The sequence below is a fragment of the Dreissena polymorpha genome, chromosome 12 (assembly GCF_020536995.1).
Source record: "Dreissena polymorpha isolate Duluth1 chromosome 12, UMN_Dpol_1.0, whole genome shotgun sequence".
Classification (NCBI taxonomy): domain Eukaryota; kingdom Metazoa; phylum Mollusca; class Bivalvia; order Myida; family Dreissenidae; genus Dreissena; species Dreissena polymorpha.
The window spans coordinates 14,181,598-14,198,491 of NC_068366.1; the positions used below are offsets into that span (position 1 = coordinate 14,181,598).

General features: G+C 36.4%; 2 protein-coding genes across 3 annotated transcripts in view; one reads left to right on the forward strand and one right to left on the reverse strand.

Moving 5' to 3' along the window:
* LOC127853920 (uncharacterized) overlaps positions 1-12,874 on the reverse strand; it is a 142,351-nt gene extending 129,477 nt beyond the window's left edge. Inside the window, exon 1 of one of the 2 annotated variants that reach the window (XM_052388755.1) lies at positions 12,784-12,874. The gene's annotated coding sequence lies outside the window, so the exon portion shown is untranslated. The remainder of the gene's footprint in view (positions 1-12,783) is intronic. The other variant, XM_052388757.1, reaches the window with a different exon arrangement.
* A 78-nt stretch (positions 12,875-12,952) lies between these two features.
* LOC127852381 (uncharacterized) lies at positions 12,953-14,344 on the forward strand. Its single transcript, XM_052386340.1, has 4 exons — positions 12,953-13,418; positions 13,731-13,896; positions 14,158-14,262; positions 14,304-14,344. Exons 1-4 carry the CDS (start codon positions 13,191-13,193, stop codon positions 14,342-14,344), a joined length of 540 nt encoding a protein of 179 aa, XP_052242300.1. The 5' UTR covers positions 12,953-13,190.
* The last annotated feature ends 2,550 nt before the right edge of the window (positions 14,345-16,894 follow it).

Sequence of the window (16,894 nt, forward strand, 5' to 3'; positions counted from 1 at the left end):
CTTTAAAATGTGTGCATTCTATTGATTAATTAAATAAACAAGAGGGCCATGATGGCCCTGAATCGCTCACCTGACTCATTAAGATCAGATGAAAACTATGACCTCTATTGTCTACACAATGTTTTTCTATGATTTGACCTAGTGACCTAGTTCCTGACTCTAGATGACCCAAATACAATACCAATCCAGATTTCATCACGATAAACATTCTGACCACAGTTCATAAATATTGGATGAAAACTGTGACCTCTATTGTCAACACAAGGTTTTTCTATTTATTTGACCTAGATTTTTACCCCAGATGACCCAAATACAATCCCACCCAGATTTCATCAAGAATTCTGACCAAGTTTCATAAAGGTTGGATGAAAACTGTGACCTCTATTGTCTACAGAAGGTTGTTCTATTATTTGACCTAGTGACCTTGTTTTTGACCCCAGATGACCCAAATACAATCCCAAACGGGATTTCATCAAGATAAACATTTTGACCAAATTTCATCAAGATTGGATGCAAACTGTGACCTCTACTGTCTACACAAACAAATTGTTGACGGACGGACGCACGGACAAACGCAGGCACGCACAACGGACGCCGGACATCACACGATCACATAAGCTCACCGTTTCACTTCATGACAGGTGACCTAAAAATATGTGTCGGAGATAAACATGAACAGTTGTGGTTAAAATCCCATAGAAACAAGGGCTGTTTGTAAAACATGCATGCCCCCCTATATGGGCTATAAGTTGTAGTAGCAGCCATTGTGTGAATACGATTTTTGTCACTGTGAATGGTCGTGGTGGTGGTGGTGGTGGTGGTGGTGTAGTAGTAGTAGTTGTAGTAGTAGTAGTGGTAGTAGTAGTAGTAGTAGTAGTAGTAGTAGTAGTAGTAGTAGTAGTAGTAGTAATAGTAGTTGTAGTAGTAGTAGTAGTAGTAGTAGTAGTAGTAGTAGTAGTAGTAGTAGTAGTAGTAGTAGTAGTAGTAGAAGTAGTAGTAGTAGTAGTAGAAGTAGTAGTAGTAGTAGTGGTAGTAGTAGAAGTAGAAGTAGTAGTAGTAGTAGTAGTAGTAGTAGTAGTAGTAGTAGTAGTAGTAGTAGTGGTAGTAGTAGTAGTAGTAGTAGTAGTGGTGGTAAAAGTAGTAGTAGTAGTGGCAGTAGTAGTAGTGGCAGTAGTAGTAGAAGTAGTAATAGTAGACGTGGTGGTGGTGGTGGTGGTGGTAGTAGTAGTACTAGTAGTAGTAGTACTAGTAGTAGTAGTAGAAGTAGTAGTACTAGTAGTAGTAGTAGTAGTAGTAGTAGTAGTAGTAGTAGTAGTGGTAGTAGTAGTAGAAGTAGTAGTAGTAGTAGTAGAAGTAGTAGTAGTAGTAGTAGTAGTAGTAGTAGTAGTAGTAGCAGTAGCAGTAGCAGAAGCAGTAGCAGCATTACAAGACCAATACTTAAGAATGATCAAATGGGAAAAGGTAACCTAGCACTGGCAGTAAATATGGGGCTAATTTACAGGTCAGATTTGGAATCTCTGCTGTAAAATGAGATTTTGAATGAATTAAAGGGAGGCAAATCTGTAATAAAAAGAACATGCATAAACCGTAGTTGTTTCCCTTGTTTGAACCATGCTAAATCCTTACAAGTTTGGAAAGAATTGGATGAAAAATTTGGACTTCATTGCATAAACACCATTTTCTCAATTCAAGGGGAGGTAATTCTGTACTTCATGGACCAATAATGCTCATTTTTTGTAGGGTTCGTGTCCTCATTGATATAAAGACACTGTGCAAATTTGGAAAGGATCGGACAAAAAATGTGGAAGATTTTTGAAAGTTTTCACAAAATAGGCAAAAACGAATAAACATGCAAAGTTCAACGAGCTCCTGCGGCCATGTTTTTTGACGAATCAAATTTCTTTGAACAACTTTTTCAGGGGAGCCTTCAAAGTTCATCCCTGTGAAAAATTTTGAAAATCTGATGAGCGGTTTCTGACAAGAAGATTTTTTAAGGTTTTTACCATATATGGTCATGGCGGCCATCTTGGTTATGTGATCAAATTTTTTTTAACAATTCTTTTGTCCCATGACCTAGGGATGCTCCACATGAAATTTAGTTGAATCTGGCTCAATGGTTTAGTAGAAGAAGATGTTTACAAATTGTTTACAGACAGACAGACGGACGGACGGACGCCGGACGCTGAGTGATCACAATAGCTCACCTCGAGCTATCGCTCAGGTGAGCTAAAAATTAGTCAATCAAATTAAATTAACACATAAATACAGTTCCAATAACAGTACACTTTATTTAAAATATCCGTGATCAACAGGTAACGGAGATTTGGCAACTTCACAACATTTACATCATGGAAAAACGAACGCGCCTTGAGTAAAATAACGTTTTAAATAACATAACGTTCCTTTCTCGAGATGGATATTCTGAGTGTTTAGAGTTAGCCTATAATTTGAGTACGTAAAATGTGTGTACTCACCTTTGTTACAAATCTCAGAAGGTTAACTGTTATTTGTTGATACCCGCAAAGTTGAGCGTTCAATAAAACAATATGGCATTGATGACATCATCTAATGACGTCACGCTTAGCCTTATTTTTTTAATTAATATTTTAATATTCTATGTGTGGGGAAGTTTAGAATTTCGGTCACGGAAATTGAATAACGGAATTTTTAAATTGTGTTTAATATCTTATATTAATACTTGGTTTTGTTAAGAGTTTCACTGATAGTTTACTTTGTGTGGTAATCGACAAAATAAGTGACAATAATGCTAATGTCGCTAAAGGTTGAATCATGTAGAATAACATAAAAATGCCCATCATGGAAATTTAAATTTTTACAAAGTACGAAAATCATTACTTTTGAGGGAACTCATTATCGTTAACTTATAACATTTTATTCGTGTGTTTTAATGTTGTTTAGGACTTACTGTTTACATTGAAGGGGCCTTTTCACAGATTTTGACGTTTGTCATTAAATGCTTTATATTGCTAAAGGTAAATATTGGATCTTAAAAGCTCCAGTAAAAAATCAAGAATAAAATTAAAAAAAGGAAAAAAAAGTAGCCGGTACCAGGGCTCGAACCAGTGACCCCCGGAGTCCTGTAGTAAGTCTGAAGTAAAAACGCATTAGCCCTCTCGGCTATTCCGCCGTGTATACACAGTTTAAGTATTTTTTACCTTATATAAGCAATCTTCGTAGTTTCATAAATTTTAACGACAACAACAGAACTCTCCAAATTATTCAATCGTTTCGCGTTGCAACGCTTTATAATTTTTAGGTTTTCAAATCGTCAAAAGATACATGTAATGGCTTTATTGGACTATGGTAAATGTTCAGTAATACTGTTTCCTCACAAATATAATAACTAAAACGAAAATTTGCGAATCTGAAACAAATTTTTTCAATTTTGTCAATTTACCAAACCGTGAAAAGATCCCTTTAACATATTTGTTTTGGAAAAAAAATGCATTGTTTAAAACTAATAGAATCACGGAGGTTACTTATATGTGGATGGTATAATGTAATAAATATGAGAAGGCGACAGTAACGGACATTTAAATTAGATGTTTTGTTAAATCATTTTGCTAGCTTTTTGATCTGAAATGCCAAAATACGATTACTTTTTATTTTATATGAATGGGTTTATAATGTATAACAAGGATAACCCGTGTTTTATATCGTCAATGTGCCTTTATCACCTGGCGACAGGTATTGTTCCTATTTATTGAAAAACCGTGTCAAGCACTGTCTATTAAAAAAATATTTTACTCTACAAATTCAAACATTGGTAGAGTCTGATAACACAAATAACAAAAACAAGAAATATCTTTAAAAAGATATACAGCGTTGATGTTGTAATGTTTGCGACCAGTGAAAGGAGACAGAATGAAGCTACCATGTATTTTAATGAAGGTAGTGAGTGATAATAAGATAACATATTTTTATGTACCAAATAAAATTGAAGAACAAGAAGAGGTGAAATTTTATGTTTTATTGTCAATAAGTATTGTAATGACTAGGTTTTCATAATTGAATGAGTAAATTATTACATTAGTTTCAATAGGAAAAGAAAACACATTCGCCTCTGAAATACTATAAACATAATGTTGGAATGAAATAAAAGATAATGTGTTATAATGTGTACAGATGTTTTTAGACTGTAAACATAAAAGACTCAATATTTCAAGCATCATAGTGATATGATTTTTTTGCAGATAAAACAGAACTTTATATAAACAAGAAACCGTCGGAGAAGGATGATGCTCCCCAAAGTTTTTTTGTCACAATATTGCACTATATATTCAGATAAAAGGAAATGTCTTGAGGGGCATAACTTTGGACAAAATAATGCGATGGATGGTTTAGCAACTTAAAAATTTCAAAGGGCCATAACTCTCTAAACAAGAAACCGTCGGAGACGGGTGATGCTCCCCAAAGTTTTTTTTGGCCACAATATTGCACTATATATTGCGATAAAAGGAAACGTCTTGAGGGCACAGTAGTTAGGGGGACAATAATTTTTTATAGAAAATTTTAAAGGGCCATAACTCTGTGAAAAATCATCTGACCAGAACCCGCTGATAATATGCACATCTCCTTTTGGTAGTGAAGCTTCCCATAAAGTTTCATTGAATTCCGGTCATAAGTTGATCAGAGAAATAGCCTGGACAAGAATTGCACTATTTGTACAGTTAATGGAAAATTTCAAAGGGCCATAACTCTGTGAAAAATCATCCGACCAGAACCCGCTGACAATATGCACATCTCCTCTTGGTAGTGAAGCTTCCCATAAAGTTTCATTGAATTCCGGTCATTACTTGCTGAGAAATAGCCCGGACAAGAATTGCACTATATGTACAGTTAATGGAAAATTTCAAAGGGCCATAACTCTGTGAAAAACCATAATATACACATCTCCTCTTGGTAGTAAAGCTTCCCATAAAGTTTCATTGAATTCCTGTCATTAGTTGCTGAGAAATAGCCCGGACAAAAATTGTGCACGGACGGACACACAGACGGACGGACAGACAGACGAAGCGGCATCTAACCAGAACCCACAAATAACATGCGCATCTCCTCAAGGTAGTTAAGCTTCCCATAAAGCTTCATTGTATTCCAGTCAGTAGTTGGGGAGAAATAACCTGGACAAGAATTGCACTATATGTACAGTTTATAGAAAATTTCAAAGGGCCATAACTCTGTGAAAAATCATCGGACCAAAACCGGCTGATAATATGCACATCTCCTGTTGGTAGTGAAGCTTCCCATAAAGTTTCATTGAATTCCCGTAATAAGTTGCTGAGAAATAGCTCGGACAAGAATTGCATTATATGTACAATGGAAAATTTCAAAGGGCCATAACTCTGTGAAAAATCATCAGACGAGAACCGGCTTATAATATGCACATCTCCTCTTGGTAGTGAAGCTTCCCATAAAGTTTCATTGAATTCCAGTCATTAGTTGCTTAGCAATCGCCTGGACAAGAATTGCACTATATGTACAGTTAATGGAAAATTTCAAAGGGCCATAACTCTGTGAAAAATCATCCGACCAGAACCTGCTTATAATATGCACATCTCCTTTTGGTAGTGAAGCTTCTCTTAAAGTTTAATTGAATTCCGGTCATTAATTGCTGAGAAATAGCCCGGACAAAAATTGTGCACGGACGGACGGACGCACGGACAGACGAAGCGGCGACTATATGCTCCCCCAAAAAATTTTGGGGGAGCATACAAATGAACAAAAAAAAGTACAAAGAAACATATTTACACTAATAAACGCAAATATTGATTATAATAAATCAAAGACAGATATATTTCCAGCACCTATATCAGGCCTTGAAACTTACTTTATTGACAGGGTTCCCGGACAACCCTACTTTCCTCCTTTGATGACCCACACCCAAACTAGAGTTCCCTCCTGTTTCGACGCACAGCGTAAGGGCAAATAAGTAGAAGAAGCATACTACATGCAGTACACATTTTTATTTCCAATATTCAATTCAGTTGCCATAGTCAATCTAAATGCATTATTAAATTGTAGTATTTTCAAATGGGTATAATTTAATGTGTTATCCGAAATCATTTTCAGATTTCATTATTCACGGAACGTTAAGAAAATTCTAGCAACAAAGACACATTTCCTGTGTATTAAATGTACAGATGAAAATCATGCCAAAATTAGACTTTATGTACAACATCACGTCATTCTTCCTCGGGGATAGTGTGGACTTTAATATTTAATTGCTGAATAAAACTTTGTAGCGCCAATATCTTTTATTTTGGTAGAAAATCGTAGAGCATTTTTTTTAATGTGGAAACTTTTTCTCTTACTAAAAATACTAGTTAATTACGCTTTATATACAGTGCTACATTCGTTGAGATAAGGTCAGTAATAATCTGTAAAATGTCCCTTCCCAAATAAGTGTGTAAAACTCGAGTTTAACATGGGTTTTATCCGGGTTAAACCAAGCGGTATTGGCAGTTGGTTTTTAGTGGGTTTTGGTATGTTGGTTTTTGTGAGTTTTGGTAAGTTGTTTTTTTCTGTGTTTAAAGTGGGTATTTTTACCAACTTGGTTAAAACTGAGTTAAACACAGAAAAAACTCACTTGTTACACATGTGGGTTTTGGTAAGTTGGTTTTTTGTGAGTTTTGGTATGTTGGTTTTGTACTACAGTTATTTGATACAGTTTCATGTGGGGTCGGTGTGTGTGGGGTCGGTGTGTATTCGGCTGCCAGAGCGCTAATTGGTTGATGCGCTTACCAAGAAGAATTTGATTGACAGCTTCAAAAATCAATATTGGCCTCTCGCTGAAAAATTCATTGAAAACAGTAGCCTTTAGGCTGAGTTAACGGACATTGTAACTGGTCCGAGATATTAAAAAATACACAACTTGCTGTTTCGCAAGTTCTTTTTATAAACACGACAAGAAATAAAAGATAATTACGTGGATTCAAATGCATATGGTCAATCAATACGAAGTGGTTTTTATAAATTTAGGGTTCCCGAAGGATCACCCAGCTTGAAAGAACTGGTGACCCTCCCCAAAATCTGGTGTCATCGGGTTCCCGGGACACCGTTCGTATCGAGGCCTGTATATATTTCCTTAGTATCGCGGGCTACCGCCCCCAAACCCCGCTTTGTCGATAGTGGTAAACAACTGCGTACCGGTAAAGTGCAATCTAGCCTGTTTTTGTAGTGTTTAGTGTGGCCGCTATGGCATGTAAACAATAGATTCTTTTAATTGTAATTATAGAGACATGTGATTAATGCTATACTGCTTCGTAAACTAAGGAGAAACATTTCGATGTAATGTTTAGAGGATGTTTTGTATCATGACAGTTTTTAATTTATTGTAATTTACATGTAATTTACAATATATTCATATTTCAGTTCAAATGATATGCATCCGATGTTTTAGTCTGGGAACCAGACTTCCAATGTTTACGGTGATTTTTGTATTATTAGCCAATGCACAATTTGGGTTTACCGGTATTCATTTCGGACCTATCATAAATGAAGGTCATCTAAGGTCAAAAGTGATGTTAAACAGCTACACCGAATAAATAAGTGTGACACGTATTACACCAAATTGTAATAATATTGATGTCTGCCCTAAGCACCTGCAAGCAGAAATAAACATCAAAAGAAAAAAAAGTGATGTAAGTAGATTTGGGGTCGTTTAAGATTTAACAATAAGATCACACAGGTTTGTTTGTAAACCAAAGCCGAGGGGTGGGGGGGGGGGGGGGCTTTAATCAAATACCACAAGAATAGCAAACCCGCAGTCGCCACCCTGAAATATTTTTTACCTTCATTTGAGCCGCGCACTGTGAAAAGGGGGTTAAATGCATGTACATAAAGTGTCGGCCCAGATTACACTGTGCAGTCCTTACAGGCTATACAAGGACGAAACTTTTTTCGCCTAAACTGAATTTTTTGCTAAGAAGAGATTTGATTAAAACAAAAAATATCATTAAGGAAGTAATGAGAAGGGAGTTCAATGCATGTACGTAGTGTCGTCTCAGATGAACCTGTGCAGTCCGCACAGGATAGTCAGGGACGACACTTTTTATACGCCTGTTTTTTTAAAACGGGACGTATTATAGTTTCACCATTGGCGGGCGGCGGGCAGGCGGCATCCACAGCAGTGTCCGCTCTCTAATTCAAATAGTTTTCATCCGATCTTCACCAAACTTGGTCAGAAGTTGTGTCTAGACAATATCTAGGTCAAGTTTGAATATGGGACATGCCCGTTCAAAAACTAGGTCACGGGGTCACTTAGTGCATTTCAAGGATTTAGCATGGTGTCCGCTCTCTAATTTAAGTAGTTTTCACCCGATCTTCACCAAATTTGGTCAGAAGTTGTGTCTAGATGATATGTAGATCAAGTTCAAATATGGGTCATGCCGGGTCAAAAACTAGGTCACGAGGTTTCTTAGTGCATTTCAAGCATTCAGCATGGTGTCCACTCTCTAATTGAAGTAGTTTTCATCTGATCTTTACCTAATTTGGTCAGAAGTTGTGTCTAGATGATATGTAGGTCAAGTTCGAATATGGGTAATGCCGGGTCAAAAACAAGGTCACGAGGTCACATGGTGCATTTTAAGCATTTAGCATGGTGTCTGCTCTCTAATTGAAGAAGTTTTCATCTGATCTTCACCAAATTTAGTCAGAGGTTACATCTAAATGATATCTAGGTCAAGTTCAAATATGGGTCATGCCGGGTCAATAACTAGGTCTTGAAGGTCACTTAGTGCATTTCAAGCATTTAGCATGGTGTCCTAAACCTTCGAACGGCGTATCTTGTGACAGTTTGGCACTCTTGTTGCTTTTATGATATCCACTTAAGGCAGAAAGCGTCTTAACTGATTAGTCTGCGCAGACTGCACAGGCTTATCATGGACGACACTTTGAGCACATGCATTATGAACCATCTTTTCAAAGAGCATGGCCCATTCAGTTATTTGAGTTGAATTGCCAAAGTGTGGGTGAAAAGTTGATGAAAGCATAAAGTTCCTTTGGGTGCATCTTATTGCAGCGAACACACATCTAGGGCCAACTCAGTATCCATCTCAACAGGAAACCTTTTTGTACATATTATTGAGAGCGATCATAGTGTCGTTGCAAAGACTTAAAACTAAAAAAATGTGAGACTAATTCTCAATGATTGACCCTGCATCTTAGACCCTTGCGGCTTCAGTTCCGAAGCCTATGACCGGCATGAATACAGGGTGAGAGTATATTTTAAAATCCATATCTGCTGGTTTCTCTCAATATACAGTATGCAAAACCTACAGAATCCGGATAGGGCCAAGTTGATTGTCGCGTGTTGACCTTCGAGGTATACGCACGACATTTGCTTGATGCACGATATGACGATGTTATAGTAACTTTTTTCAGCCATTTTTTACTGGTAGCTTAAAAATTTACTATAACACCGTGCTTGCAGTTGAAAAATATACTCCCACACCGGTCGACGTGCGACACTTGCGCGATCTATCGATCAATATAGTGCCGAGTGTCATATCATGTGCCGCGCGTCTTATCGTGCGTTGAGCAAATGTCGCGTGTCGACATAGGGAACTTTATGTCCACAGGCAACATTTCCGCCACATTTGCTCGATATAGTGTTGCTCGTCATATTGTGCGTCGCTCAAATGTCTTTTTGCATTAAATATCATGAGAACAGTAAATCCAAACAAAACCATTTGAGAATTTACTGAGATCAAACACAATATCAAACAGTTTGTTTTGATGGTCATATGGTTACAGACACTACAATGCCTACACATTTAACTTCTTATTGTTCATGCTATCAAAGAGCATATGAAATCATTTTTAAAGCTAAAGTGATGAGTTTTAACCATGTCTGAATCCAAATGGCTGCATTTAATCATTTCCTTTGCTTATGAATGGATCAATTAAGACATGCGCACTGTATGCTTTACACTACATGTATATAAATTTACATTCTTATACTTTAATTAGTAGCAGAAACTTTGAAGAAAGGAAAATGAATTTTGTTTCTGTTCTTGTTTCAGGAAGCAAAGATAAATCAAGCAAAAAAGAAAAGATACAATAAGACTAGGTTTGGCTCCATGAAGGTTAAGCATAGGGAGAACAAACGAAAATATGAGAAGCTAAAATACAACTATGATGCCTTCGTAGCTGCTAGGTTAGAGCAAAAGAATGGAATCAAAGGACATTTTAGTGTTTGCTTTGGAACAGAAATCAGATTGAAATACATTTATTTCGAAAGTTAAGCAAATTTGGCCTGGAAGAGATGACTGTTTACAGGAATCAATAGATGTCATCTTGTTTATAGCGCACAAGATCCAGAGATATTATTGAAAGTGGACATCGCAAATTCAAATTCAGGGCAAACATTACTTAAAGCTTAAACATCTCTGTGATTATAAAAACATCACTGATTTGCTGCTTGCAAAATTACATTTTTTTTTACACTAAAATGTTTGAAAAGTTTTCCGCACATTATTTGGTAATGCTTATTGCTGCATAATGAAATTCTAGATTATATTAATTTGAAACTCTATACAGGTGTGCCAATTCATATGAGATGCCAAACTCATAATGTCAGATTAGTCTTCTTTGACTTGTATGTGCCCAGCACTAAGAATTGTCAAGCTACATGTCTCCTGGACAGCTATTGTTACCCCATGTGTAGTGTCTGTAACCAACTCAGATCATGTACACAAAAAATGTGTTTTAACTAAAATTCTAACAGATCAAAAATCATTTGATATAATGTTCAAGACACTGTTTTTATGTAAACTTGCTTTTATAGTGCATTTTTTTAATGCTTCATGCCATTCTGCAACTGTTTTTGGAATCATATATTTTGGTAGTGTCTGTAACCAAACTTATGAGCATAAAATTCTACCTTTTATGAAAACTTATGCTTTTTCAAACCAATTGTTTCGATTTATTTTGTTTGAATATACTTCCTGGTTTCAGATAAATGCCTAATTAGCTATCTTGTGGGTCTATTATAAAAGTTATAGAAAAGTTTCTTGCTTGGTTCCCATTTGGTCTGATACCTGATTCATTAATGCTTTGATTTTTTGGTTAAGATAGTAATCACTTTTGTTTTTTTGCTTTATTTCAATAGTTTATAACCTGTAGTTGATGTTAAGGTGAAAATAACTGAAGTTTTGAAGTTCTTCTATGTTTTTCTTGCATGTTACATGACTAGTGTAGTGTCTGTAACTTGTATTATACCATAGGATAAAAATGTTAGATAAAAAAATAATGCATGCATGATCAAATAAAATTCAACTTGATTTAAGTAGGGGATACCCTGAGCTTTAAAAATAACACCAAGGAAATGCTGTATCTACAATTTCATATTTTTTAGTAAGTGAGACTTATTTCAGCACCAATACCGTGTTTTAGCCGTAAGTAAGTTTATTGTAAACAAAGGCCTCCGGCCCATAATACATCATGTTTACAAAATATATATATACAGATAATACAGAGAGTTGTCCCTACCTATATATATATATATATATATATATATATACAATATCATTGAATGGAGAAAGCAAAAAAACAAATACAAACAAACATACTTCCACTACAAGTATTACGTTCCATATGAAAAACGTATTAAATGGTAAACATAAAAGGCTATTTTTTTAATAACAAACTCATTTTCATTTCTTAACAGATCAAAGAAATTAGATACAGTTTGCCTGCCATGATACCAATTATACAAATAGATTTGCCTAATGTCAGCATATTTAGAGCATTAAAAAAATACATGATATTCATCCTCTGTTTTTACAGATTCATTTTCTAATTGACAATGTGCACAAATTCTAAGATTTCTTGGTATTCCTAATTGTCAACCTAACTCTATTTGAAACCAATGGCTTGAACAACGAAATCTCGCTAACGCTTGTCTGCAATGAAATGGCATTGTTATGACTAAATATCGTTCCGTGTTTAATAAACTTTTAAATTGTCTGTATCGCATCTTGAAGAGTCATTTATATTTTCGTGCCAGGTTTGAGTTGCACAATCAGTCAGGCGTTGTTTAAAATGGAGCATGAATAAATCAATATCACCAACATCCTGTGAGAGCCAAATAAAGCCAAACCCATATTTAATAAGAAGCTCCTTTACATCTGTAGCCCAATTTTGCCTTCCAATATCATCTAATGACTTTAACATTTTATAACAGTTTTTTGGATATTTTCTGTCAGGCATCTGGAGAATATTACACCAGTATTTTATACATTTTGAGTGACAAATGACGTACATTCGTAAACGACCACATTCTCCTAAAGCTACACAGTTATTGACCCTAGTTTTTACGCCCAGAAAGTACTTGCAAGCTTCAATTTGTGCACACTCTATTGAATCAGTATATGTGAATCCCCAGATTTCTGATCCGAATGTGAGTATGGGTGCATGGCATCAAATAATTTAAAGAACTCTGTACAGCAGAAATATCCGAACGGAATTTGGTATTCTTTAATGGCAAATAATGCTATTCGCCCTTGAGCGGCTAATTTAGTTTTTGCAGCCGACCAGCATAATTTTGGGGTATATAGGATGCCCATATATTTATAGACGGACGTTATATTTATTGGACAATTATTGAAATACCATTTCTCATAGTGACGTAATGGACACCCATTTCTAAATACCATAACCTCAGTTTTTTAAAGATTTAATTCATGCTTGTAAGTTACTGTAAGTGGAGACAAACATCTTTTTTGAACACAGGAAGGCAGGAAGGCGTGAAAGGGTACTTACCACCATGTCGAATATCATTGCAGACCGTTCGTGAGCTTGTATTGTTTTATTCCTTCCGATGTTAGTCAGCTTCAATATGCACGTTTCTTTGCTGGCGCGCGTAGAGTACTTTGTGATGACGTAGTCTCTCTCGATTAACCAATAGCATCATTGAAAATAGGCGATCTGCAGCCAATTGTATAAACAGTGGTTTAAATTTACTGTGGTAATTTGATTACCGCAGTAATTTGCATGGTTAGGTTACCGCCGTTTATTTTCATTTGTATAAACGATGGTTACTGCGCGGTTACCTAACCATTGAAATTTGTCAACTTACCGCAGTAAAATTACCAACAATGCAATACCGGTACTTAACATGACGTCATTTTCGCGCAAATTGTCAATTTGACAGCCGACGTTTTTGCAAAATGGAAAATGTCAACAAAAGAGCGAAAGCTTTTAACGAGCGCGAAATCGAAGTAATGACAGATTTCATGAAATTGAATATTCACAAACTTAGAATGAATCATGGCTCGGGCGGTCCGGGCATGGTTGCTCGAGTCCGTGAGATTTGGGACGAACTTTTAGCTGGTGTAAACGCATGCGGAAACGGACCGAGGACACTACAACAAATCAAGGAAAAGTGGAGGAACATGGTAAATATAGAATTAGCATGTCCTTTACTAGAAATTTACATAAAATATACACCATTTCCAATTATACGAGTGAAATTGATTTAACGTACGACAAAATTAAGCGAGCACTGAGGGATATTTCGACCGGTGGTGGGCTCAAACCCTCGACTGCCGTAGTAACGACAGGTTTTTTTCTTCATTTGAGCTAACATCTCACACACGGGTGGCGCAAACTACAATTCATAGATTTCTAATTCACCTAGTAATGGCAGAATATCGAAGAATTTCAAAAGGCGAAATGAAATGTATCCATTTATGTTATATTTATTTTAGACCAAAAACGCTAAAGCCGACGTTTCAAAGGAGCGAAACCATGCTGCCGCTACGGGGGGAGGACCGCCATTGACTGAAATGTCGCAGACCTCGCAGGCGGTGGCGAGTCTGTTTGCCCACTCGGCATCGTTTCATGGCGTCGTGGACGACGCAGATACCGTCATCGGTATGTTTAATATTGTTTTAAGATTATAGTAATACAACTGAAAGATATTCCCGATATTTCATCTTCATATTTTTACCATAGCCAAAGATAATAAATACTATTATGAAAAAAAATCGAATACTCCAAACGATTTCTTCTCTTACCTTGTGTTATTAATTATCCATTGTCAGTGATACATTAGATCCTTTCCAATCATTTTCGAAACAATTTCAGTTATACTCCTAACACATTCACGCATTAATTAAATCCGAATCGTTGTAGCGGTTACTCCTCCATCGCCGGGGTTCCTGGGCCTGCCCATAATGGAGTTATTAACCGCCATGGACATCCCGGATCCCTTCGGTGTGGCGAAAACCTTTCAAGACAGTAAGTACAGACACTTTAAAACTCCATGCTTTAACTTACAGGAACCGAAATACGACTGTCTACTTCGACATCCACAGACTAAATGACGTTGACTTTACACAGCGACTGTTCCAAAATGTTTGGGTGAACTCAATGACTATGCTTTTGAAATGTGCATTGTGTACATCCTGAAAACGTGGGCATCATGGCAGCTTCCTGGCCAGCAGGCATTCATGCTTGTAAAATTCCCTATTGAAAATGGATTTAAAACATGAGCTTAACATTTTATTCCGTGTATCATAATTAATTTACATAGGAATCTCAGGGTTGTTATTTTGTATAATTATGCTAAAAATGTATGTGAATTTTAATTTTAGCTGAAGTTTTTATAATAGATTAAATAAAACAATGTCTTTTGATAGATTCTGTTACCAGATAACACAATTAAACATATTTTAATAGTTAACAAAGATAACATGTAAAATTTATTTGATTTGCAATTTGTAAATATGTAACTCAAGATTTTTTAACATTAAAATCTTTTGTTTAATTTAATGGATGTCCTCACTATTACTGCATTAGATTTACAATAGATGAACTATTTTTAGAGATTTATCTTGAGTTAAATAAGAGAAAATAATGTTGTTTTAAATGTAAAGCAGCTTTGCAGTAGTCTTAACTGTTAGAATTCTTTTACAAAACAAATAATTAATTTTATATTTCTATCAAATTAGATATATAATGGGCTATTAATTTTCAGAGATAACACTTATAAAATGTGCAATTTCTTTCTCTTGGGAAATTTTATTTTTATGTCTTGTTCAAAGACACAAAAAGTTATTACAATTTTTAATGAAGATTTTTGGTCCAAATTTAAATATTATATTTTGCATGCACCATAAATGATTTATAATTCAATTCTTACAGAGAAATTGTCTTAGTTAATACACATTTGCAATATAAACATATTGTAATATCTACCTCCAATGATAATAAACAATCAAACTATCAAACTAAACCTTAGCTTTCAATATTTAAACATTTTACATATGGGTAAATACAAGATTTTTCAGTGGGTACCCCGTAGGGAACCTCAATGTCCAAAATTTCAATGTACACGAACTGTGTAGTCATGTATATGCATTCAGAGAAAACTGAGTGGATTTAGCGAGTTTTCACACGTTAAGTCGCAGATACAGTCGCATTTTTATAGGATTAGGAAAGGAAACGGAGTTAAATAAACGTGGATGTGCACATGGACAGCAGTCATTTATGTTTAAAGTGGATAGTATGATTTGTTATTGAAATGTGATGCGATCATTTCGTTTTATGATGTATTGTTTAATATATTAAGACGAAATTCTTGCATTGTGAACATCATTAAAATAATGAAATATGAACTACGTGTTTTGGATAAGATTCCATGGATTTAAAAATTAATGCAGTTTTTCCTGGACATCAATAATACAAATTGGCTTACCGTCTCTGTCACAAGTTGCCTGTACGTTGATCGAGTGATAGTGTTTCCTGTTGACGTACGCTGCTTCGTCGGGCTGCCCGGGTGATAGAAGACGGATGTGGGTTCCGTCTATACAACCAATGACAGAAGGGAATCCCCGAACCCGGAAGAAGTCATTAGTCGCTCGGCGTCGGTCTTCGTCGCTGGTTGGAAATTTAATGAAACGGTCCTTCAGTCCGAAAATAGCGTCAACGACAGCGGTGATAACCCGAGAAACAGTAGCTATGTCAACGCCGAAGGTGTCCCCGATAACCTGAAGAAAATTCCCAGTAGCCAAGAATCGAAGAGTTATAAGTATCTGCTGCCGTGTTGACAGAGACCTGTTTCGTCGCGTCTGTCGTCGTAAAATAGGGTCCAAGAGGTCGACAAGTCGGTCAAGGCTCTGGGCAGAAAACCTATACCTTCGGCGCAGTTCGTCGTCATCAAGTCCATTCGTTTGTAAGTCAATTCGTCGAAATCGTCGCTGTCGTCTGTGTCTAAAAAAAGTACGTCCGCCATGTTGGTCAGTAGTCCGTGTGGTAACCAGCGTCTAACCAGCTCATAGAGGTGGGTTACAAATCACCGCGGTAATAGAGCGGTTACTGGCAACGTCGTTTTTTATACAAACCGCCGAGACGCGGTAACCACAGCGGTTACTGCGATCTTGTGGTTAAATTGTTTATACAATCGGCTGCCGTTTGTCGTTAATCGAACAACACGTGTTCCGTTAGAAAAACGTGTTACGTATCAAAATTGGCAACTTGTATTCTCGTTCTGTATTTTTTCCTCATATCTAAAGGATTCTATAGGTCACTGCTAGTATATATCTATTGATGTTCTGCCACGAACACGCTCTTCACGGTCTTCAGCTTTTAAATTCGTTAATTACGGGGTATTCCACTACGACCCGATTTGCAATATTGTGAGGTCGGGGACATTCGTAGCTCAATCGGCGAAGGTCCTAACTCGTTCGTAGCTAGTCGTGGGCCGGTCGTAAGTGATTCCTGCAACTCGTGAGCTCCTGAAAAATCGTGACCAGATTTTAAACGTTTTTAAAATTTGTCCAGGACCTCCAAGACTGAATTTAATCGCAGTTGACTCGTAACCGCGTCGTAGTGCGTTCTTGGGCGTCGTAATGGAATGGTAGGTAATTCG